Source organism: Choloepus didactylus, chromosome 4 (assembly GCF_015220235.1).
Source record: "Choloepus didactylus isolate mChoDid1 chromosome 4, mChoDid1.pri, whole genome shotgun sequence".
In the NCBI taxonomy this organism is placed as follows: domain Eukaryota; kingdom Metazoa; phylum Chordata; class Mammalia; order Pilosa; family Megalonychidae; genus Choloepus; species Choloepus didactylus.
Window position 1 is genome coordinate 122,244,392 of NC_051310.1, and position 25,810 is coordinate 122,270,201.

The window sequence follows — 25,810 nt, forward strand, 5'->3', positions numbered from 1 at the left end:
TTCTAGTAAATGGCACAACCTGCCCCTTAAGCACCCAAACTCAGGAGCTTGGCAGCAACTTTCACTTCTCTCTCATACTTGTCCCTCACCACGAAAAAGTTCTGTAACATCTTGGATCCTTTCTCTTCCACCCTGGTTTAAGCCCTGTACTGGGGTGCATCATCACCTAACACCCTCCCACCCCACCCACCCTGTTGATGTCCACCCAGAACCTGTGACTGTGACCTTATTTGGAAATAGGGTCTTTGCAGATGTGATCAAATTAAGATGAGGTCATACTGGATTAGAGCAGCTCCAACTCCAATATGACTGGTGTCCTTAAAAGAAGGGGAAATTTAGATACAGAGATACAGACTCAGAGGGAAGATGGCCATGTGAAGACAGGGGTGGAGAGTGGAGTGACACATACAAGCTGAGGAATGCCCAAAAGACAAGGAAGGATTCTCTTCTAGAGTCTTCAGAGGGAGCACGGCCCTGCCAACACACGGATTTCACAATTCTCGCCTCCAGAACTGTATAAATTCCTGTTGTTTTCTGCCATTTTGTGATCGCAGCCCTAGAAAATTAAAACAGCTCCCAAAGCCTCAGAGACGATAGGATACTTTCCATTCAAGAACTGTGTCACTGATGAATGGGTAAAATCACTTTCATGTGCTCTGGAACTCACATCCACTGAACCAGGAAAGCCTCTGGAATTCCAGGATGTAGCTCCTTACACAAACCAAGACTTAGCCCTTCATGAATGTAACTGGCAGGCATTGATTAACTCAGACAAAACGTCAAGAGACTCTCCTCCAGGTAACTAGGGCAACTCGGGCTCTTCAAAGGCACCAAACCCAGAGACGTTATGAAAATGCTCCCCATCCTGATATTTATCAAAGGGACACCCTGCAGCCCCCACTGTCCACCCCTCCATAAGAAGTAGCAGAGCCTCCCTCAAATCATTGCTATCAGCTACCCCTTTGGGTCTTCCTGGAGCCTTCTGCCAGCTTCTTCAAAACAGCCCTTGCGATTCTGACTCCTGTTTCCTGCTTTTACTCTCACACATTTCTCAATTGTTTTAACGATAAGGCAGTTCCTCTTCCCACACTTATCTTTTCCACAATATTTCTGTGTTTTGTGTTGCCTGTTGTGTACTGCTGCCAATGAACGTCAAGAATTGAGGATTTTATGGTTCATTCTATCCAGCATGCTGTTATCTGGGGCTGCGGCTGTTGCTTAAGTGGTCTGTGTTGCACAAATCCTATCAGATCACACCTCACTCTATCACTTCAGCAGCACTTGAAGTTTTCCAGAATAGAGACCAAAAGGCACACAAGATTTCAAAATCTTCACTTCATCAACTCGGGGTTTTATTGCCAAATACGTCAAGCCAAAGAAGGGAAAGAATATATAAACATCCATTAGAGATGAACATGACTCTCTATAGACTCCAATCAAAGAAAACAAGATAAAATTGGCTATTCAGAATGAGCACTTTCAAAACCTTAATGCATCCAGAATAGTTACATCTGAAAGTAGCCAGGAGAGGAAAACCTACGGGGGGAGGGGAGTTTGAAGGAAGGTGGACAGAAGACAACAACAAAAGTTGACATGTGATGTGTTTGGTATCTACCAAATAATAAGAATTATGCTAAACATAACCAAAAATCATACTATTATCACGTTTATAGTATAAATGAAAAAACTGTTGGAGGTCTGAGATGCTAATTTGCCGAAGGTCACACAGCTTATAAGTGGTAGAGCCAAGATTCGGACCCAGATCTGAAACCAGTGCTCATTCTTTTAATCAAGCAGCCTCTATGGACCCAACAAGAAAATCAGACATTCAAGAAGGACTGAGGACCAAACAATTACACTGTGATCAGTCTGCTTGATGCAAACAGAACAAAGCACTGTGTTTGGATGGCAGTGCCTGTGAGGAGGGCCACCTTTTTAAACTAAAGCAAAGAAATGCGACCAGAATCTGAAAAGACAAGAAAGAGAGAAAGTGGAGAGTAAAAGGAAGTACACTATGGGACTTGGCTGTTATTACCAGCAGCAAGTGGCTGTTCCGACAGCAGATGGACCGAAAGACATGCCTCAGAATGTCCAGAGCTGTGTTTTCCATAACAATACATGGGAGATAACCCAAATAAACATTATCAGGAAAATAGCATAGATTGTGGTATGTTTATTCAAATGCTGAAGAATGATCTACAGTGACATCAAATAACATGTAATGCTAAGTGAAAAAAGTAACTTGCAGAAGATTATATAAGTAATATTTTTAATTTGCTCAGAAAAATAGCAATACCAAAATAATAAGTTATTTAGGGTTACATACTTAGGCGATAAATGCAAACCTCAGGATGGTGATTCCCTTTGGAGGGGAGACGGGAAGGTAGGATGCGAGAGGCACACACAAGAAGAATACCATGATTCTGGTTCTTAATTTAGGGTCACGGATGTTCATTATATTGTTATACCTCATAACTTACATCTCTGTTACAAATTTTTTTTTATTTTAATGTATGGTGGTCTTTATTTACAACTTTATTGGCAAAAAGAAAAAGGAAAGAGTTTAACATAGGGCATTGCAGCATATCCCGTCAGATTAAATAAGCTCCATTTTCAAATGTCCATTGAACTAGTTGTCCAAGATATACAACACTGAATCTGTATATGCAGTTTCCTTTACGAAGTACAGTGCCCGTGTTTTACACAGTCTTTTTAAATACATAAATACATAGGAAATCAAATCACTCCTTAAAAACTGCATTGAATGAAGGGTATTTTAAATGTAAATTCATGTTTTTCCTGGTAATAACACATGCCCAGTGAAAATCACAACTGGAAAAGCAGTTACACTTCCCACTTGAGTGGACAGTTACAACAATCATTTTCTGCAATGACCATTATGTTTCAATTTATCATGAACTACTCTGGACCTACTATGAGAGGTAGTCAAAGTCAGAAGAGAAGACATAGGGGAGATATTCCTTTTTTGGAGAAGCATAAGCCCTCCAGAATCAGCACAGGAAATAAACATCCTGTTGAAGAATTCTAGGTGGAAAAAAATGAATATCATCAATTTCAACTCATGTAGAGCTGACTTAATTTTTTCATTGACTTGTTTGGTGTCATTCTTCTAAATCAAAGTGTGTTTAATTCTTTTAGTTCAGCCAAGTCTTCCCCAGTAAAAAGATTTTCATCAACAGGAACAGCACTGATGGCTCCATTTTCCTGTCCCTCTCCTTTGCTGTCCTCTTCCAAATCACTTGTTTCACTATTTTCAGTCCTACCACCAGAAGCTTCACTTAATTTGTTTTCATCTTTTTATGAAGTATACAAGACTGGCTACAGCAATACCTGTCTCATCTATATCTCTTGGGATGTACAGGCTTAAATCTACATCAGCCATACTCACAGAATCATCAGCTTCCTCACCACCTGATCCCTGGTTGTAACAGGTATCATCTGCTTCCTCCTCATCATCATCAATCAGTTCAAGACGAAATTCAAATAGTGAGTAGTCACATCACTAGTGTTTTCCCTGCTTTGAAGTGTGCTTTCCTTCTTTCCATATCTTGCTCAAGTTTATCAATCTTTTCTGGTCTTTTTCTTTTCTTCCATTCTAGAAAAGATTCTAGAGTGATTTTGGTAACATTTGGACCGAGGGCAGAGTGCTCTCTTTCAATGAGATCTTCCAATGAAATTTCATCTTCTTTCTCTTTTGTTATCTTTTTTTCAACACAAATCCAGGAGGAAGTGCATGACGATACATGCAAGTGTCACTCCTTCTGGGGCTTACCCCAATCCAGCCATACTTGCTTTCAGTAGCTTCAAAGAAATGCTTGCACACAATATTTGAGTTTTTTGTTTTTTTTCTTTTCCAACTCACCATGCTTCTTGTTCACTATTTCTTCCAGCTTTTTCTCATCCCAATTATCCATGGCATAATTCCTCATCTCACGTTCATCTCTTGCATCAATGTAAATATTTCACTTTTCACATTTTCTCTCCAGAGTCAAGTCATAAGAGAACTTACGCTTACCTCTTTGAGTACACTCTCCTTGCTTGAAGAATGCACGTATTGCAGATTTGGGATCTGCACCCTTACTTATTTTTTGAGCAGCAACTACAGATTTGAACAGTTCATTTCGCTCCTGCAATTCTTTCTTCTTGTCATCTTTCTTCAATTTCTTTTCAGCTTCACACTGTGCTGCCTGATGGGGATTTTCTTGACCATAGTTAACTTGATGAATGTTAGCTTTGATAAACCTCTGTTGTTTTGTTCCTTTCTTAATCTTCAGACCAATGGTTTTGTCTTTGATAATCTTCTCCTTCTTTTCCTGCCCTGACATTTTGCTGCCCCCAGCCTGAGCCTATTTCTTGGGGGATATTGTGGAGACAGGTGGCACCAGCCAGACTTAAACACAGCTGGGAACCATCAGGGGCTCTGGCCCCGTGGCAGGAGGAACAACCAGAGTCACCCTCACCACCTCATAGCGCAGAAGTCAAGTCCACAGATATTTTTTATATGCATCAAATATTATATCATTAAGAAGAAAAGAGCCAGTAACAAAGCAGCAAGAGGAATGTGTATTCTCTACAGCAAAATTTCACCTGTATGTTAATATTCCCTGAACATCTCAATAAGGATGAATTAAGCCAGATGACAGTATGGTACAATAGGAGAGCTACGGCTTCAACTAAAGCATAATGATGAATAAGAAAAGCCCAGAGTTCCAGCATTAACAGGCAAGGGACAAAAGCATTTTTAAACTTGTACTAACATTTAAAGACAAGATGTATAGCAACACATGATTAAAAAAGAAACAAGCCTAGGAAAGTGATAATGAATCAGAATAATACTGTTTTTTTCTATCCTATCCAATAACAAGGGCAACTGTTGAAATTCTCTGCAGATCCTGAGTCACCCAAAGCTGAAAGAGCAGCATCAAATGTTCCCAACCAAATTAGAACACCCAGACCAGAGTCCACCTATATGTGTTCTATGAACAGGAGCTTCTAAAATCAAATGAGATTTGGGAAATCCTGCCTGCACTATTTCCTCCTTGCAGATTCACCATGTACATCTGAATTTTCAATACTGAGATGACCTTCAACTAGAGTTTGTCAAACATTCATCCACAGAAAGCTTTTTCAGATAGTCCATGTCTAAAGTGAGAAAAACACTCTTCCAGACTGTGTTCTGCATAAATGCTCCCCAGAAGTTTTATGGAGTCCATATAGCTGGCCCAAGCTCACTCAAAGGGTAAGTAAAAGATTTTATATCAAAACTATAGCTGACTGAGAATTATGTGATTTTTTTTTTTTTACAGAAGGATGACCTAGAAAGTGCAGAAGTCTGGTGAGAAACATGTTTTAGTTGCCCTTTTATTAAAACTCATAAAATGTCTAGTGATACACCACAGCAAAATAAGTTTACAACTATTCTAGAGATCTCATTTCTCAGCACAATCTCTCTCCAGATCAACAGTTTCATAACCAGAAGATTTTAATGATACTTAAGGGCTTGCCTCTTGGCAAATGCCAGGTATAAAACCACAAGACTCTTTCAGAGTGAGGCCCAGCTGTCAGCACTGCAGGCTCCCAAAGAAGACATCTGATGATTAGAAAACTCCATTTCACGGCACTTAAGAGAGATGGCTCATGTCCACCCATTACTCCCAGAACGGAAGCTAATGCAGGCATGGATAAAGAAGTGGCTGAAACTCATTCTATACTATTTTTAAAACTTGAGTTAAAAAAAATAATAATAATTCCAAAGCCATCATGTTAACTAAAAAGACCGAAGTCATCCTATTTTTTGGTGGGTTATATGGCTTACTTTCAGGAAATAGGACATTTTCTTTCTCTCTTTCTTGCTTACTTTTTACTATTTTATTCTCTCTTAATGTTACTTTACTGGTACAAAATAGGGGATCTATGTCACTGGGAACGATTAGAGGAGATTTCATGAAAAATCTGATCCACTATGCAGGCTTCACAAAATATTATGGCCTTTAATTTTTTTCAAACATTCAAAAGCAGATATGTTCATTGTGTTTTTGAGTCTATTCTAACCCACATGATGTGGAAAACTTGGCCACAATTATGACCTGTTATCCAACCCCCAGGCCACTTTTCATTAAGATGTGAACAAACTAAAAGTGACAAGGAGATGGGGTCTATTTTATTAGGGATGTAGAAACCATAGATAATGTTTTAAACGTTGCTGACAAGTTAAAAGAAATGGATAAAAACAGCGAGGATGATTTTCCAAAGGGAGAGAAATCCACTAGGCAGAGAGGCTACAGATGCCCTAACTCATTTGCAGACTGGCACCAGGGGATGAGACAGTTCCCATTAGGGGTAAAAGGCCAACAGACAGAGTGCCAACAACATCAGGGACGTATTTCAGAAAAGATGCTCCCTGTCTCCCATTCACATGTCTCTCATTCTCATCCTCTGTCTGAACACACATCACAAAGACTGAGGCTCACGTCCCTCTCCTAGTTACCAAATCCAATCAATCAATAATTTAATTAACAAAATTATGTTCAGTTATGTTCAGTATTTTGCCTTTAAAAAGGAAAAGAAGTATACAGTTAACTTTAGAGTTATTCCCTTTTTAAAAAAGGTGACTTTTTTTAGTAATTTAAACCTGAAAATTATTCATTCATTTGCTCTGTTGCTTAACACTATGCTGGGCATGAGAAGGGGAAGAAACAAAGATGGTATGTTACTAAATTTTCTGGCTGGTAGGAGAAAGACTTAAATACAAATACAGTTATAGAGTAAGATCAAGTGTGCTAACGGGTTGCAGGATATGAGGGGAAAGGACAACTAACAAAGGTTTTGGGGTAGCTATGATTTCAGCTTTCCCTTTTAGAATGTCACAGTCTTATCTTCTATTTAAATTGGATTGTGAAGCCACATTTTTATTAAAAGCCATAAACCATTCAATGATATCATTTCTAGGAACTTAGCCTTAAGAAATTTTTCTAAACTAAAAGGATACAACACTGGTTCACAACTGCAAAATGAAAAAAAAAAAGTAAAAGAAGGAAACAACTTAACTACAGCAGAATGGTTAAATATATGTGGCTTATTTTCTTTAAAATGAAATATGAAGACTATAAAATATAATAAGGAAAAATGTTTCTGACACATCAACTTTTTTTATTCCAAGTGTATTGAGATATATTCACATGCTACAATCATCCAAAGTATACAATCAATTGTTCACTGTACCATCATACAGTTGTGCATTCATCACCCCAATCTATTTTTTGAACATTTTCCTTGTATTAGAAAAAGTGAAAATAAGATTAAAAAACAAAAATAAAGAAGAACATCCAAAACACCGCCCAGTCTATTTTTCATTTAGTTTTTTGTATCTATTTTTCTACTCATCCATCCACACACTGGATGTGATGGGCATGTGATCCGTAAGGCTTTCACAATCACACTGTTCGACACATCAGCTTTTAAAAGTAAGTGTCAAAGGTACCCAGTGTTCTTTTTTACTTCAATTGCTCTTTTTCACTCTAATTATTGTTATTTTTGTGTGTGTGCTAATGAAGGTGTCAGGGATTGATTTTGGTGATGAATGTACAACTATGTAATGGTACTGTGAACAATCGAAAGTACGATTTGTTTTGTATGACTGCGTGGTATATGAATATATCTCAATAAAATGAAGATAAAAAAAAATAAACAGGAGGTTTCTGATCTCAAAAAAAAAAAAAAAAAAAAAAGTAAGTGTCAAAATTGTAAGGACACTATGATTACCCCAATATTAGGGAAGGATGAATGAAAGCCATAAACGGATGGGGAGGAAAACAGATAATGAAGAAATAAAAAGAGTTGTTAGAGTGTTAGAAAAATATGTGTGTCTTGTTTTAAAATTCCACTTTGTGTTTTTAAAATAGTATTTCAGTGATACACATATTTTCAAAGCCCCATTCTAACATACCAGAAAAGAAGGCAGAGTCATGAGAAGCAGGTAATACCTGATCCCAAGAATGTGATGGTTTTTAAGGAATCATTTGATAAAAAGAGAAATACCAGGTGGAAAGGAATGGACCTGAGGCCTTTCTAGAGGGAAAAGATCTAAATAAAGACAGAGAAATGGCCATGTGGGGAAGAAGAGAAAGTGATCCCAACCCCAACTCCCCAATCAATAAAACTCGTTAGAACTCCCGAGCTGTGTGGCCACAATCGCTCAGCAACAACCAAGCCATGGGGAAGAGAAGGGCTACGTTCTAAGGAGCAGGAGCCAAAATACCTCCTGGGGAATTATTTCAAAATGGAACAAGGAAGGGGGTGAGGAAACAGTTGACAGCTGAGACTTGAGGGAGCTACAGGGACTTAAGAGCCAGAAGCTTTTAACCCCGAAAAAGGGACAAAGAAAAGGCTTAAACCTAAGGAGAAAAGAACCTGTCAGTTCTGTTTCCCTGGACAACCCTGGCTAATACAGGGATGTACGGGTGGCAAAGTACTATTCTTTCTACTTTTCTTTATAGTTCAAAATTTTCCTAAGAAAATGTTTACAAACTATTACTTCTGTTGCTCCTGCAGAATCTAACCATAGGCACAGGGGGAGCAAGTTCACACAACAAAAAAGGCCTCCCAGCACCCAGTCCTCTCCAGGCACCTAACCCCACAGCCCCCCTTACCTCAATCAGGGCCCCCTTCTCTCCATCCTCGGATCGTTTGGCGTTGTCTAGTTCATCGTGCATTTCTGAGAGCTGGTCCTGGAGATCCCGGATCTCAGTCTGGTGCTGTTCACGTTCCATCTTCACCTGGAACAACCTGGGCAGGGAAGAAAACCCTCAGACACTCTCAGGAGCTCTGCTTATTTTCGGGCAGTCTGACTTCAAACTTTCAGCGAGTAAGCAGAGTCATCTAAAGCCCCAAGTAGCGCCCCCAGCCCCCACCTCTCTCTGTTCTACACTGAACCAGGACCCACCTGATCTGAAAAGGCTCCTTGTGAGGACTCATGGCCACTTTCTAAATTTCCCACCAAGACGACAATTAAGAACTCAAACCAATGAAACGGAAAGGTTATACAGTGACACTATCTCCTCAAAACAAGATCACAGGGCATAGAACACGGGGAATATATAAAAGAGTACAACTTTAAAAATTTTTTTCACTAAAGACACCCCCTACCCCCCAGCCACCCTGGTATTCAAGACCAGGAGAATCAGCAAATTATGGCCTGCTGCCTGTTTTTGTAAATAAAGTTTTATTGAAACACAGTCATGCTCATTCATCTATATAGTACTTACGGCCATTTTCATGACATATAGTGGTAGAGTTGAGTAGTTACATCTGAGAACATATGGCTCACAAAATCTAAAATATCAACTATCTGATCCTTTACAGAAAAAGTTTCCCAACCCTGCTCTAAAACAAACTCACAGCTCCTCTACCTTTTAATTTTGCAATATCTTTATTACACCTAAATTTTCTGATTTTTTTCTTACCAACTTTTTTTCCAAAAATTAACTTTTTTGAATACCTTTTAAAAAGCAAAAACTACACTATAAATTGCAAAGGCATTTGAATGCCTTTATTATATAATGCTCTATATTTTTCAAATTTCCCTTTAGAACACACTACTGTTGAACCTTTCACTTAAGACTTCTGTCATGTCCACAGGTCTTCACAGCACTGTACATTTTCAGACTTCGGTTTAAGATCCTTCTGTCACAGAATTTAGTACGGCACAAAGACAAGGCCACCTTGACACAACTTTCTTTCTCTCCAAAGAGGCAAAGGCACTGCTCACAGAGCCCAGCACCACCCATGATAAAATTCACAAGTCATGTGATGCTGGAGACCAGGTGGGGGATGCGTTTTTGAAGCCTGGGTCCAATCGCCTTGAAATCTCAGTCTCTAGATAGCACTTCTCAGTGCTCCCTGCTTCTTGCTTACCTTCTTCCTCTGACAGATGAAACCTGACAAGACATATTTCAAAGTGTATAAAGATTTTTTTTAAATTATTAACCTTTCTGTTTACCACTTTGCACACGTCACCAGTTTCACAATTTTACAAGGACAAGAAGGGAGAAACAAAGGGTCAGCAGTCTCTATAAAAATTTGGAAGGCTGGGTGCTAAATGGACAATGAGGATCTGGCCACACATGATATAAGAACCCAGGAAGGGTAGCAGGCTCTTGGCCCAGAACTTACTCCTCCAAGTTTTTCCGGAGCTCTACTTCACTTTCTTCTAGTCGTTTTTGCAGCATAGAATTCTCTTCCACCTTATTTTCATGTTGGCTTTTGAGCTCTTCTAAGTTTGCTCTCATTCTCTCTCTCTCTTCTTTGATGTTCTGTTGATTCTAATATGAATAAGTGTAATTTTAAAGTACCTCCATTGTACAAGAAATAATCCCTGAGAAGCCTACTTCTATTAAACAACTTAATCAAACTACATAATTAAGTTTCAGGAGTTTATAACTAGAAAGAATATGGAATATTTAATGAACTCATAATACTTCTAAAAACACACAAACATATCTAAACCTCATTCTCCTATTTCTATTACTATTATTATTACTATTTCTATTGTTTTATATACATTTAGTTTCCTGTTGGCCTGCCTGATTTCAACACCTTTTCTTTTAGTCAATCACAGGAAATAGTCATATACGCTTTGGTTATCAAAAAAAATAAAAACTTCTTTGGACAGCAATAACCAAACTTAAAGGAATTTAATAAGTGATAAGACAGAGGAATTTTTTTGGGGGGGAAAAAAATGGCCTTTAATTACCTGGGCATCCCAATGTGATTAAAATATTCTTTATCAACCAAGGCAGAAACAGGAAAAGCAACATGAAAGACAACAGATACCTTGACTTCTAGTTGAAGCTGTCTCTGAAGTTCAACCACTTCTGTGGTCAACTTGTTCTTCTGTTCCAATAGATCTTTGACTTCAGTTGAAGAATTAGAAGCCTAAAGTTAATTGCAAAGATATTCTGATTTAAATGTTCAGTATGCTTTATTTTAATTCTCTTTCTCCCTAAGTATAATCAGAACAGTAACAGATGAGGTATAACACTAAACATCTTGAGACCCCATTAAAACATCAAATCTTATGGAGACCTTGGCTGACTTCACAGGCAGAGTTAATCATGCCGACCCCCTCAGGATTCCAGTGCACTTTTTCTTTCTTCTTTTTAACAGCAATTATCAGTCACAGCAATTATTTGATCAAATAATTTCAATGCTAGTTCAATATGGCTAGAACTTGATCAGGTGGCATACTTCTTGGAAAACCTTAATATATTCTGTGGAACATCAAGAAATCTTAACATATTAAATTTAGGACAAATAAAAGTCAAAAGTTTCTCCAAAATAAATTCTAGATTCCAGGACACAAATCTCAATGGTTAACAAAAAAAAAAAAAAAAAAAAAGTGACAAAAAACTTTCTGTAAGTAAGTTGGGCAAAGACATCCATTCTTCAATTTTAATAGCAGAACACCTCAGTTCAGCTTCAGTGTTTCTTAAGAGTAGTTGGAGAATTACTACATTCATGGACTTTTGGAGAGTCCAGACCATGTTTTATGTATCTCTGTAACTATTGAAACCAACACTTCTCCTACATTTAATAATATCTCGTTAAATGATAATTGGAATTCTAGTTCTAGTCAGAGGGAGTAGCTGATATCAGATTTACCCTATATTGAATTTACTGTCCCAGTAAAAACTATAAAAGCTAGAGAAAATATATTTAAAAGTTGTTTGCAGGCATGGAAAATAACCAACACAGAACTATGATCCTTAAAAAGGGGGGGGGGGGGGGGGGGGGAGAAATAGCTCTACATTCACCTTGATTCCTTCCTAAGAGCATCTGCCAAACCACAACACAGGAAAATTTAAAAAGCCTAAACAAAGAGTGGCAATTTACTCACAAATGGATGTGACTGGAGTTTAGAAATTTAAGGAAAAAGGGATTTCAGGGTCAGGGTATTAAAAGGAGAAAGCCCCAGAGAAGAACCTCCAAAAATCTGCAAAAAATATGTCTTGGATCCTTGGGTAATTGCTAAGCTATACCTGAGCAAGGTAAGATTCCAGAAAGCCTAGCAGAGAAGAAATACTGGGAGGCAAAGATCCCAATAGAGGTTTCAGAGGTCACACAGTGCTAGAAAGACACCAGAGTTCCAACTCAGCCAAAGTAGAGAAATCGTGGTGAGCATTTTGACATTCAGTTGAGACCTGAGAAAGGAGTAAGGGTCATGCCCTAGGAATAAGGACAAAAAACTTAAATAGACCCACCCAAACAATGCCTAAAACCAAGTGTTCAGTACCAAGGTGATCTGCAACTAATTTAACTGATTCTCAGAGCAAAACTAAATATTCTTCAGAGGGAGATAACATAATCCAGAACCTCTATAACTTATCATCCCAAATGTCTAGCAATAAAACAATAAAAATTAAAATTAGATGTGCAAAAAAAAAAGTAGGAAAATTAAAGATAACTAATCAAGAGACAAAATAGATAATAGAAGCAGAAATGATCCAGATGTTGGAATGAGCAGATAAGGACTTCAAAATAATTATAAATAATATTTTTTAAAACAGAGGAAATTATGGGCAAAATGGATGAATTATTTCAACCAAGGATTAAATTGTATAAAAATATAATCTAACGGACAATCTCGAACTGCAACACACAATATCTGAAATTAATAACTCATTAAATAGGTTTAAAAGAAGGCTAATATAGCCATAAGACAAGATTATTGTATTTGAAGACAGGTCAGAAGAAAATATCCAGAATATCTGATACACAGGGAGAAAAAAAGAAAATACATACACAAAGAATGGAGCATAAAAGATATGAGGGACAGCATCCAAGGGTCTAAAATGCATGTAACTGGAATCTGAGAAGAGTAAGAAAAGAATGTAAAAAAAAGGCATAAGAAATAATGGCAAAGAATTTTTCAAATCTGATGGAATCGAGAACTCAGCAAAACCCCAAGTGGGATAAATATAAAGAAAACTGCACTTAGGCACATCACACTCAAATTTCCGAAAATTGATGATAGAGATGAATTATTAAAAGCAGCCAGAGAGAAAAGACACATCACCTTCAGCAGAACAACACTAAGAATGACGGCTCACTTCATAATGGAACCCATGGGGGCCAGAAGACAGAGAAAGGAAATTTTAAAGTTTTGAAATAAACCAGAACATGCCCATCTAGAGTTCCTAAAAATGAAAGTAAATACATTCTCAGATAAACAACATCTGGAAGAATTCATTGCCAGTAGAAATGCCCCATAAAATACAAAAAAGAACGTTCTTAAGGCCAAAGGAAAACAATCCTACATGGAAACAGAGAGGTAGAAAAAGCAATGAAGAAGTATACTGGGAAGAGAGTACATCTAAATGAAAGGCACACAAGACTTTCATAACAGAAATATGTAACATTTCTGAGAGAAATTGCAGATGTAAATAAATGGAGAGAAAGTTCACGTACATGAATAAGAAGATCAATATTGTTAAAATGTCAGTTTCACCAAATTTATCTAGACCTTCATTGTAATTGTTACTGTTGAAATTAACAAAGTCATTCTAAAGTTTACGTGGAAAGGCAAAAGACCTAGAAGTCAAGACAATCCTGAAGAACAAAGTTGGAGGACATACATTACCAGATTTCAAGGCTTACTGTAAGCTATAGTAATTAAAACTGCATGGTATTAGCAGAAGGAGAGAGAAGTAGAACAGAGTCCAAGTGTTAAAGAGTACCAGAAAACTGGAACTTGCCTACCTTCATGGAAGGAGAATATATTGCTTCAACCACTTTGGAAAATCATTTGGCAGTATTTAAGAGCTAAATATACACCTACTTTCTGACACACAATTTTACTCCTAGGTACACACCCAAGAGAAATAAGTGAATGTGTTAACAACACACATGCAAAAAAAAAAATGTATAAAACTGTTCATAGACGTTTTATTCATAATAGCCTAAACTGGAAATATTCATAAAGAGTAGAATGGAAACAAACTGTGGCATATTCATATAATGGAAAACTACATGTCAATAAAAAAGAACTACTGCTATGGGCAACATTAATGAAATTCACTGACATATGTTTAGACAACAAAGCCAGACCCACGAGAGTACATATTCTAAGATTTCATTTACACAAAATTCAAGAACAGGTTATACTAATCTATGGGATAGAAGTCAGAATATGATTACTTCCAGAGGGAGGGGGCATAATTAATTGGGAAGGGGCACAAGGGAACCTTCTGGGGTGATGAGAATGTTCTGTACCTACATCTGGGTGGTGTTACACGGATAAATACCTGAGTAAGAATTCACTGAACCATATAGTTAAGATGTGTGCAATTTAGTGTAAGTTATTTCTCAATAAAACTCTGCATATACTTGCACACAGCAAGAAGTAAATAAATGTATATTGCCTAAGTAATATATAATATAAAATATAAAATATAATAAATGTAATAAATATATTTAAATAAATAAATATTTGTTTATAAATAAATAAAAATATAGTAAGTGTATATTGCCTAATAAATGTATATTGCCTAAGAGCTTTTTTTTGTAGATGGTATATTTCCTCCACAACGAAGAGAGATACTAAGAGGATCTGATTAGAGTCTACTAGAAAACATCATCTATGATCCAAGTATGAATCTTAGTAGATCTTTTATTTTTCCCTGGAACTAATAACAGGATGCTCTTCTCAAAATAATTTGGTTAAAACCCCATTATAAATCATTTAGAAAACTGGGAATAGGTGAGGGGAAGAGATCAAAGCAGGAACCAAAGCTAGGAAAAGCAGTCTCTTGGCTCACATGCTCCTAAATCCAGGTGTGAGTTGTGCGTGATGAATTTGGAATGAATTACTCACCCACCTAAACCCCAAGAAGGCCACCAGGACCCAAAAACACATGGGACTTCTTATCTTCTTAGGAAAAATGAGATCAATACATTTTAGAAGTCTAAATCCAACTCCGGGGGGGGGGGAAATGGCACACTGTTCTTTCCCAAACAAAAATACTACCTGTTTTGCTGTTTTCCACTATGGTCCTATTCCATTAGGAGGGGGTTCTTACATTCTCTCCCAGGAAATCACTTAACTGACACCAAAAAGATAAAATTCTAAAACCTTTGCCAACAAATAATCAGATTCAGGGAATAAGAGGGAGAAAAGAGGGTTAGAAAAACACAGGCAAATTCAAGTCACGGCACTGGGATGGGAGCCAGAAGTCCAGGAGCCTTAGTTCCTCTTCTCATCAGCTCTCACTTGATGCGGCTGCAGCTTCTTAATTGATCTCCCTTCCTCTAATCTTACCTCTCCAAAAGCTACAAAAGGAATGAACGTTTACGACTACCCTGCTATTCATTCCTACTTAAAATCTGTGGATGGTAGCCCATCACCTTCATCCTGAAATGGAAACTTCTTATGTGATTTACGAGGCCCCTCATATCTTGCTCTTCCCTCTTAGAACATCCTGGCTCTATGCTCCAGCTATAGGAAACTACCTCCAGTTCCCTTGACATAACAAACTTATGCCTCTTTATACTCGTTCCTGCCATTCCTCTACTCAGAACATCCTGCCTTCCCTTCTTCTCCCAGAGAAATGTATGATCCTTTGAGACCCCAGTAGTGTTATCTCCAAAAGAGCTGTCCTGACTTGCCCAGTTTGGGCTGGATACCCCTAGACTTTCACCCACAATAGTAATCTTTTTTTTTTTTTTCCATTTTTATTGAGATTGTTCAGATACCATACAATTATCCAAAGATCCAAAGTGTACAATCACTTGCCCCTGGGTACCCTCATACAGCCGTGCATCCATCACACTTAATTTTTGTTCAATTTTTAGAAACTTTTCATTACTCCAGACAAGAAATAAAGTGAAAGTTGAAAAAAGAAAAAAAGAAAAGGAAACTCTAAACCTCCCCTATCCCTAACCAACCCCCCTCAATTGTTGACTCCTAGTATTGATATAGTACGTTTGTTACTGTTTATCAAAAAATGTTGAAATACTACTAACTGTAGTATATAGTTTGTAATAGGTATATAGTTCTTCCCTATATGCCCCTCTATTATTAACTTCTAATTGTATTGTCATACATTTGTTCTGGTTCATGAAGTGATTTCTAGTATCTGTACAGTTGATCATGGACATTGCCCACCATAGGATTCAGTTTTATACATTTCCATCTTTTGACCTCCAACTTTCCTTCTGGTGACATATATGACTCTGAGCTTCCCCTTTCCACCTCATTCACACACCATTCGGCGCTGTTAGTTATTCTCACATCTTGCTACCAACACCCCTGTTCATTTCCAAACATTTAAGTTCATCCTAATTGAACATTCTGCTCATACTAAGCAAGAGCATCTACATTTCTTCCACAAGGCAGGAGGGAGAGTCAAAGAAGGTAGAGAGGCAAAAGAAAGAGGAAACAAAAAAAAATGACAGCTAGGAAGCAGCAAAAGGAAAAATAACCTTAAATCAAAGTAGAATAAAGAATCAGACAATACCACCAATGTCAAGTGTCTAACATGCCTCCCCTATCCCCCGCTCTTATCTGCATTCACCTTGGTATATCACCTTTGTCACATTAAAGGAAGCAGAATACAATGATTCTATTAGTTACAGTCTCTAGTTTATGCTGATTGCATCCCTCCCCCAATGCCTCCCCATTTTTAACACCTTGCAAGGTTGACATTTGCTTGTTCTCCCTCGTAGAAGAACATATTTGTACATTTTATCACAATTGTTAAATACTCTAGATTTCACCAAGTTACACAGTCCCAGTCATTATCTTTCCTCCTTTCTTGTGGTGTCTCACATGCTCCCCATCTTTCTCTCTCAACCATATTCATAGTTACCTTTGTTCAGTGTACTTACATTGTTGTGCTACCATCTCCCAAAATTGTGTTCCAAACCACACACTCCTGTCTTCTATCACCCTGTAGTGCTCCCTTTAGTATTTCCTGTAGGGCAGGTGTCTTGTTCACAAAGTCTCTCATTGCCTGTTTGTCAGAAAATATTTTGAGCTCTCCCTCATATTTGAAGGACAGCTTTGCTGGATACAGGATTCTTGGTTGGTGGTTTTTCTCTTTCAGTATCTTAAATATATCACACCACTTCCTTCTTGCCTCCATGGTTTCTGCTGAGAGATCCGCACATAGTCTTATGAAGCTTCCTTTATATGTAATGGATTGCTTTTCTCTTGCTGCTTTCAGGATTCTCTCTTTGTCTTCGACATTTGATAATCTGATTATTAAGTGTCTTGGCGTAGGCCTCTTCATATCTCTTCTGTTTGGAGTACGCTGCGCTTCTTGGATCTGTAATTTTATGTCTTTCATAAGAGATGGGAAGTTTTCATTAATTATTTCCTCTATTATTGCTTCTGCCCCCTTTCCCTTCTCTTCTCCTTCTGCGACACCAATGATACGTACATTATTGTACTTTGTTTCATCCTTGAGTTCCCGGAGACATTGCTCATATTTTTTCATTCTTTTCTCCATCTGCTCCTTTGCATGTAGGCTTTCAAGTGTTTTGTTCTCCAGTTCCTGAGTGTTTTCTTCTGCCTCTTGAGATCTGCTGTTGTATGTTTCCATTGTGTCTTTCATCTCGTGTTGTGCCTTTCATTTCCATAGATTCTACTAGCAGGTTTTTTGAACTTTTGATTTCTGCCATATACATGTCCAGTGCTTCCTTTACAGCCTCTATCTCTTTTGCAATATCTTCTCTAAACTTTTTGAATTGATTTAGCATTAGTTGTTTAAATTCCTGTATCTCAGTTGAAGTGTACGTTTGTTCCTTTGACTGGGCCATAACTTTGTTTTTCTTAGTGTAGGTTGTAATTTTCTGTTGTCTAGGCATGGTTTCCTTGGTTATCCAAATCGGGTTTTCTCAGACCAGAACAGGCTCAGGTCCCAGAGGGAAGAAATATTCAGTATCTGGTTTCCCTGTGGGTGTGTCTTAGAAAATTGCTCCACCCTTTGATGCCTCAGGTCACTGTGCTTTTCTGCCCAGCAGGTGACGCCTGTTAGCCTATAATTCTTGTCTGGTGTGAGGAGGTATGGCCGTGTTCCCCCAGGCTCTGGGGTCTGGTTCTGAATGGAAAGGGCCCCACCCCTTTCCTCCTAGAGAAGACAGACCCCCCAGGTGGAGATCATTAGCATTTCAATGGTCTTGCTCTCTGCTTGTGGTGTCTCCACCCTTCCCAGAGTCACAGCCCTGGAAACTGAAAATGACTGGGGCTTTCTCCACTGAGCCAAAAAGGAAACAGATAGTCCCCTTCAGACCCAGTCCAAGGCAACCCTCCGGCTCTCCCAGGTCAGTCATCACCCAAAGCCTCTGTCTGTTTTTTGGGGCTGCGTACCTGTAGTGAGCAGTTCACACTCGCTACTTAAAACCCCAGTTGGAGCTCAGCTGAGCTGTATTCGCTTGCTGGGAGAGAGCTTCTCTGTGGCACCAGCGGCTCCGCAGCTCTGGCTATGGGGGAGGGGGTCTCCCGACCTGGTTCCGCAGGTTTTACTTACAGATTTTATGCTGTGTTCTCGGGCATTCCTCCCAATTCAGGTTGGTGTATGATGAGTGGATGGTCTTGTTTGTCCCCCTGCAGTTATTCTGGATTATTTACTAGTTGTTTCTGGTTTTTTGTAGTTGTTCCAGGGGGACTACTTAGCTTCCACTCCTCTCTATGCCGCCATCTTGCCCGACTCCCCACAATAGCAATCTTAACATCAAAGACAAAGGATGCATTTCCCCTAAGAACATGCAGGTATATGAAAAAGCAAGAATCACTATGATAATTTAGATTTGTGAGTTTTAGAAAAATAACACTGAACTCATTTTAAGAACCATATAGAGCTCCTGAGGTCTGCCTATAAGCAAGGTGGATGATTTAAAGATTCCATGGTGGGAAGAGTTAAAATAAACAAACATACACACACACACATATACATATATACATGTTATATAAAATAAACAAATATATATATATAGTGGTTTGAAGCTGTATGTACCAGAAAAACATGTTCTTAAATCCAATCCATTCCTGTGGGTATGAACCCTTCGTAAATAGGACATTTTGATGAGGTTACTTCAGTTAAGGTATGGCCCAGCCCAATCAGGATAAGTCTTAATCCTATTACTCAAGTCCTTTAAAAGCAGAATGAAACTCAGACAGAGAGAGAAAGCCACAGAGGGGCAAGCCCAAAGCTGAAACCAACAGAACCCAGAAGAGAAGACAGAGGCCAGAAGAGGCTACCACAGGCATTGCCATGTGACAAGCTAAGGACCAAGGATCACCAACAAACAGCCCCAGAATGCCAGTCTTCTGAAAGAAAGCATCACCTTGATGATGCCTTGATTTGAACTTTCTCTTAATCTCCCAACCATAAGCAAATAAATTCCCACTGTTTAACCCAACCCATTTCATGGGATTTTCTTGAGCAGCCTAGGAAACTAAAACAATCGCGGGTTAGTAGAATGCTAGTGGAATACTAAGCACTAGAATAAAAAGGGTAATTGATGTTTAAAAATAACTTCTATACAGGTTTCCAAAGTTAAAAAGAAGCTATAGACAAACTTCCTGCCACTTGCCTTTTGGTATTTTTTCTTTCCTTCTCATGCAGAGCTTCCCCTCGGAGGGGAAAGGGAAGTCACACAAGCAAGAAATGGATCCTAACAAAAAGTGATTGAGGGCCAAGTTTTTAGCTGGCTTCCTTTCAGGCATATACTGGCATATAGTATATGTCCCTCAAATATGGGATGCCTCCTTCTTTAAGAAAAAAAAAAATCTCTAACTCCCAACTTGAATTTGGTACCATAAACTAAACAGGGAGTTTTCATAAAAGAATTTGGTACCACCCCATTTCTTCCTTTTCCCTGCACAATGCTGGTTGGTTCCACAAGTCTCTATTCCCTATTTTCTTTCAACCTGAAGTTCCAGAGCGTGGGTCCAAGCCTGTTCACATATACCCTCTAAATGTGTCTATGATAATACGGTTTTCTCTACCCATTTTTTCTATGCTTATTTTCCCTTTCCAAACTTCACCACCTATGTATTTCATCCTGTTATAGTTTACATATTTTTTAATATAAAATGCCTTAATACCTTTCTGAGAAAAGGCAGGGTGCAAACTAATAATGCTTAAAACATGGTCCTCTACCTTAAACAAAATTAAATATTTAATACCTTAAATACATGCTCACTACTTATGAAACTTCTCACTTACTGCTATAAATAAATGTACCGACTGGGGAAACAGCAATTAATGCTCTCTGCAAAATACAAAACTTCAATTTACTTGATTATTTCCTTGTGTGCTCCCTGCTGCTCGAGACTTTAAAGTCTGGATTTTCTCGAAGACAAGGTTGACCTTCCTTTTAGTAGCATCCTCATTATCGGTGCTTCTGGAAAAGAGGCAGCAGAAAGAAACAATGAGGATTACAACCATTGGTCTCCAACTGGGAGAAATGTTTTATATGCCATGACACACATACAACAAGCCCTTTAAGAAGATAAATTGCAAGAGGCATGAGTCAATTAAGGTCACAAACAAAACCAGTGTGGTGAAAATAGCAGGATGGATGGCATATTTTTCTTCAAATAAATTGTTATATGTTACCACTCAATTTGGATCAAGGGTTCCCATTTCCAAATATATGAAAGAGACATAACTGCATTTTAAATAAGTTTGGAGAAAACATCTAATGAAAATTTAGTGATTTGTTGTTTGATTCAAGTGACTTATCATTCATTCCAACTAGAAAGTTCTCTCTCTCTCTCTCTCTCTCTCTCTCTCTCTCACACACACACACACATGCCCTTGTTTTACTTTTAAATCTTACACTAAGAATAATCTAGAGTGAATCTAACTTATTTAGCCTATCTTTAAAAAAAGAAATTCCCTAAGCCAAGACTGTCAACACAGCACCCTTTGTCTAGACTTCCATAGGTAATGATCAGATAAGGTTTCATCAACTTCTACTGCACCTTCTAACACACCAACCTGGCCAGTGGGGGGAGAAATGATTTAAAAATAAGTTTTTTTAAATAGGCACCTCAAGCTACACCTTATCTCACCAGTATCTCAATAAACCATGAGCAAAAAAAAAAAAAGAAAGAAAGAAAGAAAAAGGAATTTAAGAAAGAATTTTAAAAATCAAAAGCTGTTCTACCTTAATCTACCCTTTGACGGGGAGATAAAAATAATTAGTTTAGCTAAAAGACTCTTTCATTCCTTTTTTTTTTTTTTTAATATACAAAAGGCCCCTCATCATATATATATGTATAAAGTGTTTGGATATTACTGAGTATTTGCCAAGTAACTTTCAGTAATGTCAAGCTGTAAAGCTTATTTTCTTTTTAATCCTATCTGATGAGAGAACTGAAATAGAAACTTCAAATTCCTTACCTAGAGTTCCATAGCAGTTAGTATCTAAGTAAGCACAAAAACCAGATTACTCAAACTCAAATCTCCTATGTATGGAAAGTACTGCTTTTAAATGATTCACACACGCTTTAAAAATAATAAAAGCAGGGGCTTCAAAAAGGGGGATGTGAAAGGAAATGAAATAAGCTTCAGTGGCAGAGAGATTCCAAAAGGAGCCGAGAGGTCATTCTGGTGGGCACTCTTACGCACACTTTAGACAACCCTTTTTAGGTTCTAAAGAATTGGGGTAGCTGGTGGTGGATACCTGAAACTATCAAACTACAACCCAGAACCCATGAATCTCGAAGACAGTTGTATAAAAATGTAGCTTATGAGGGGTGACAATGGGATTGGGAAAGCCATAAGGACCACACTCTACTTTGTCTAGCTTATGGATGGATGAGTAGAAAAATAGGGGAAGGAAACAAACAGACAAAGGTACCCAGTGTTCTTTTTTACTTCAATTGCTCTTTTTCACTCTAATTATTATTCTTGTTATTTTTGTGTGTGTGCTAATGAAGGTGTCAGGGATTGATTTAGGTGATGAATGTACAACTATGTAATGGTACTGTGAACAATCGAAAGTACGATTTGTTTTGTATGACTGCGTGGTATGTGAATATATCTCAATAAAATGAAGATTAAAAAAAAAAAAAAAAAGCAGGGGCTTCAGGCCAATGTTAGCTTTGGGTGTGTGCATGTTTTATTTGTAACTTCTAATAATGAAAGGTTGATTAATACCGGGTGCATGGAAGAAATCAAGGTAATGGCAGCCTCAATTCAAAATTGAATAACAGACATTGTTCCTGTTGATGGATTTGTTTTTGAAACAGAAAAGGGTCATTTAAAAATATATTCATTTTAATTTTAAAGTATGACACCTTCCCTACTCTCCCCTCCCAGGCCCCAACTCCACCACTCCCCAAATGTAAATGCTGTTATGGAAAATAACACACAGGACTGGAAAGGAGGGCAAAAAACAAAACCTCAGAAAAGGAAGTTAAGACCACCACCGGAGATTATAATGCTTTGCTCCTTAGGAAAATCACTAACCCTTCTTTGAGGTAATTGTAAAGTATCTGCTTGGCTGTCTCCTCATTGGTTTGTTGAGTGAGCTCTTGTTGGCCTTTTAACAGATCTGGCGTGGCCTGGAAGAGAATGTCCGTTATTAGAGCACAGGATTACATTTCTAGGAAGAATGCAAAACTCTGAAGCAGAGGCTACCGAACACATTCCTACTTTCCAAAAATGATTCCTGAGCTAAGGACCCTAATTACAACTAGCTCCACCACTTACTAGCTATGTAACCTTGGGCAAGTTACTTAACTTTCCTCTCCTCAATTTTCTCACCTGTAAATTCGTGAGAAAATACCTAAAAGGTACCTTCATAGGGTTGGTGCAAACCTGTAATATATAATACACAGTACCTGGCACTTCCCAATAGTATTATCATTTTTATCATTATCATTATTTTTTATTGTTACTACCAGTATACTAAACATACCACTTAAATTTCATCACTTTAGGATTAATCTAATTTGTCAGCCTGAAATTAACCTACTCATTCAATTAAATAAGGAAAATGAATACAGCTACACAACCTAAGCAATGAACCTCCGTGTGGAAACAAATTCTGCATACTGTCAGATTTCACACACATAGAAATTGAAAAATCAGGTCTCTCTAGTACCTGACAAATTACTTTATAGACAAGACTACTGGGAATCTAGCTGTACTTGAGTTAACCTTGGAAACCATATACTTGGCAGTAGGACGTACTCCTTAAAGAAAAGCTCTAAAAAAATGAGATGCACAATTACTGGTTCAAGATCAAGGATGTGTATTCCTATAGCCTCCTACAGCAAGAGCACATCATTTAGATCTCTTAGAAGGAAAAAGAAGAAAAGAAAAAAGAATCACACTAGTATTACCTGAGTATTTGCGGTGGAAGGAAAAGTCTTCACTGAAATTTTCTTGGCACCAGAATCAGGCAAAGTTGCTGGTGCCCGATTCTGCAACATCACCGTAGCAGTGGCTGTTTTTATTTCTTCCTCCTTTTTACTCTGTGCTGGGAAGGAGGATGCCCGTATCATCATACTTTGCTGACTACCTTTGTTTTCTTGAGCTCTCCCATCTTTGTTCTGCTGGGGAGGCTTGGGGTGGGCACAGTGAGCAGCTTGAGTTGCTCCGTGCAGCTTTGCAAAGGTCCGGCCCATGCTTTGTTTCCCACGGGGCTCCTGGGACAGAGGTTTCTGTGGGCACACTTGGGAAGGTCGGAGGAGGTGTTCACTTGACTTGCCCAGATTCCTACTGAATTCGTTTAGATACTCCGAGTTCCCTTCGAGACCAAAAGGAAAGGCACTGTCCACACTTCGGGACCTTTTCCTATCATCTGGATTGATTCTGTTTCGCTTCCCAGACCTTCCTCTTCTCTGAAGCCCAGGCTTTTGATCAAATTTTTCAATTAACTGATCCACACCAGGAATTGATCCCGTATCAATATCCCGCCCAGTTCCTGGCAAGAAGGGGATATACCTTCTATTTTCATGACGATTCACATTGTCGGCATGGATGGCACATTCTTGATCGTCAAGTAAAAATCTGTACAAAGAGTTGGCGGAGGTGGGAGTTGTGGACGACGAGGAGGACCTCCGTGACCGGGATCCATCCAGCACAGGTCCCGCTGAATCTTGTCTCCGGAAGGGGAGAACGTCTGGCCTGGTTTTCTTGGTTTCTTGGTGTATGTGTGGGTTGTGGGTAGTTAGGGATCTCTCGCCATGTGAAAGGGCCTCGTCCTCCACCCCTTCCTTGGCGCAGCTCTGAACATTTACACACACTGAGGTCTGCTTCTTGGGGTCATCTATGACCACAGAGCTGCATAAGCGAATAGCTGTCACGCTGGATTTGGGCAGGTCTTCCAGGGGAGGGCTTGTGGGCTGGGAACTGCTAGGTTTGGGAAAGCAAGTCCGAGGCTTCTTATCATTGGTACCTTCTGCTGTTAATGTTTTTAGCCAATTACCCTCAGGAGGAGTTTGGTGATTTTGTAAGTTCAACTCATTCTTTTCAGGGTTGTAGGGCTGCAAAAGCTCTGGATGCCTCTGAAAGTTCAGCATGTGGGATGGCTTCGTTGGCCCCTCTTTGCGCTCTAGAACTCCATTCTTGCCCTCATGGAGAGAGGGTGGTTTCAGGTTTCTTATCGGGCTGGGTTGGGCATATGGGTTTTCTGGGAACTGCAATTCTTCGGCACTGTCCTCCTCTAGGACAGGCCCATTGTTGGAATGGAGAGGCAGGTTATCTATCACTGGAGATGGAAATGGTGGCCCATTTTCAGAAAAAGAAGTGCTTGCTAGACACCGCTCCGTGTTATTCAGGACTATGTATGGGTGGCCATCAATGCCCTGTACCCTAATACTGACACCATAGGAGCCTGCCTTCGAGTGCTGGGAATGCCTTGATTTTTTGCTTTCATCACTTGCGAGTCTCAAGTGGACACCGTATTCCTGCTGTACGTGTTGATATTCACCAAAATACAGCTCCATGGTTCCCTGTTCCAGCTACCAGGAAAAGATGGGGTCAAAGGAGGACATTAAGTTAGAATTACATCTGTTTACAGGAAGATTACAGCAATTATGAGGAGAAAACTACAAAGTTCAAAGAAAACAACACTCTGAACAACAAGGGCACTTTAGAACCAAAAGCCGAATGACATCTTCCTCTGGCTCATCCAAACAGCACTTTCTGGATGCCCCTGAGCCCACGTGACCGTCGTGTTTGTCAACACTGGGCTTGGACCCTGGCCTTCTGGTGGACAACTGGTGCACTGACCTTTGGCATAACAGCGCACAGGCCATTCTGGCTGCATTTTTTTTCTCTTGGCTGGTTTTCCTCACACTTTATGCTATTTCTTTTTAACCAACAGAATATTCCAGTTAACAGCATTTGAGAACCAGTTATTTTTCCATGAAAATACTTCAGAGCTAAGGAATTCTGATGCTTACCATTTTTTCTCTTTTTTTTTCTTATACTAATTTCCCTGCCAAAATGCTTTTAGCCTACTTTGTGTAACTATTTTAACACTATTTATTTGTACATACCGTTAAAACATTTTTTTCTTACTTTAAGAAATCAACTGTTCATGAGCCCATCAGTGAGAATAAATGATTACAAATAATTTTCAATCTTTTTTTCTTAACAAAAGTTCAAGTAGTATATTGATGTGAAAAATGCTATAAAAAACTGAAGGCTTGGGCTTTTTGTTTGGTGACGTGTCATGATGCCAAGAATTGTTGCCTTTCACCTGTTTGGGGTAGCACCCTTGTCGGATGACCGAACACAGCCCACCAGGCAGGAGGCCCACCCTGCCC

At 38.8% G+C, this 25,810-nt stretch overlaps 1 protein-coding gene and 1 pseudogene across 5 annotated transcripts in view; both read right to left on the minus strand.

Moving 5' to 3' along the window:
• CGNL1 (cingulin like 1) overlaps positions 1–25,810 on the minus strand; it is a 171,998-nt gene that overhangs the window by 92,347 nt on the left and 53,841 nt on the right. For 4 of the 5 annotated variants that reach the window (XM_037833864.1, XM_037833863.1, XM_037833861.1 and 1 more), the window contains exons 2-7: positions 23,378–25,000; positions 22,500–22,594; positions 20,319–20,424; positions 10,852–10,953; positions 10,192–10,340; positions 8,670–8,805 (exon numbers count right to left, since the gene is read on the minus strand). In XM_037833864.1, coding sequence (XP_037689792.1) covers positions 8,670–8,805; positions 10,192–10,340; positions 10,852–10,953; positions 20,319–20,424; positions 22,500–22,594; positions 23,378–25,000 — 2,211 coding nt within the window. The remainder of the gene's footprint in view (positions 1–8,669; positions 8,806–10,191; positions 10,341–10,851; positions 10,954–20,318; positions 20,425–22,499; positions 22,595–23,377; positions 25,001–25,810) is intronic. The other variant, XM_037833862.1, reaches the window with a different exon arrangement.
• On the minus strand, positions 3,136–4,498 carry LOC119531965 (annotated as a pseudogene).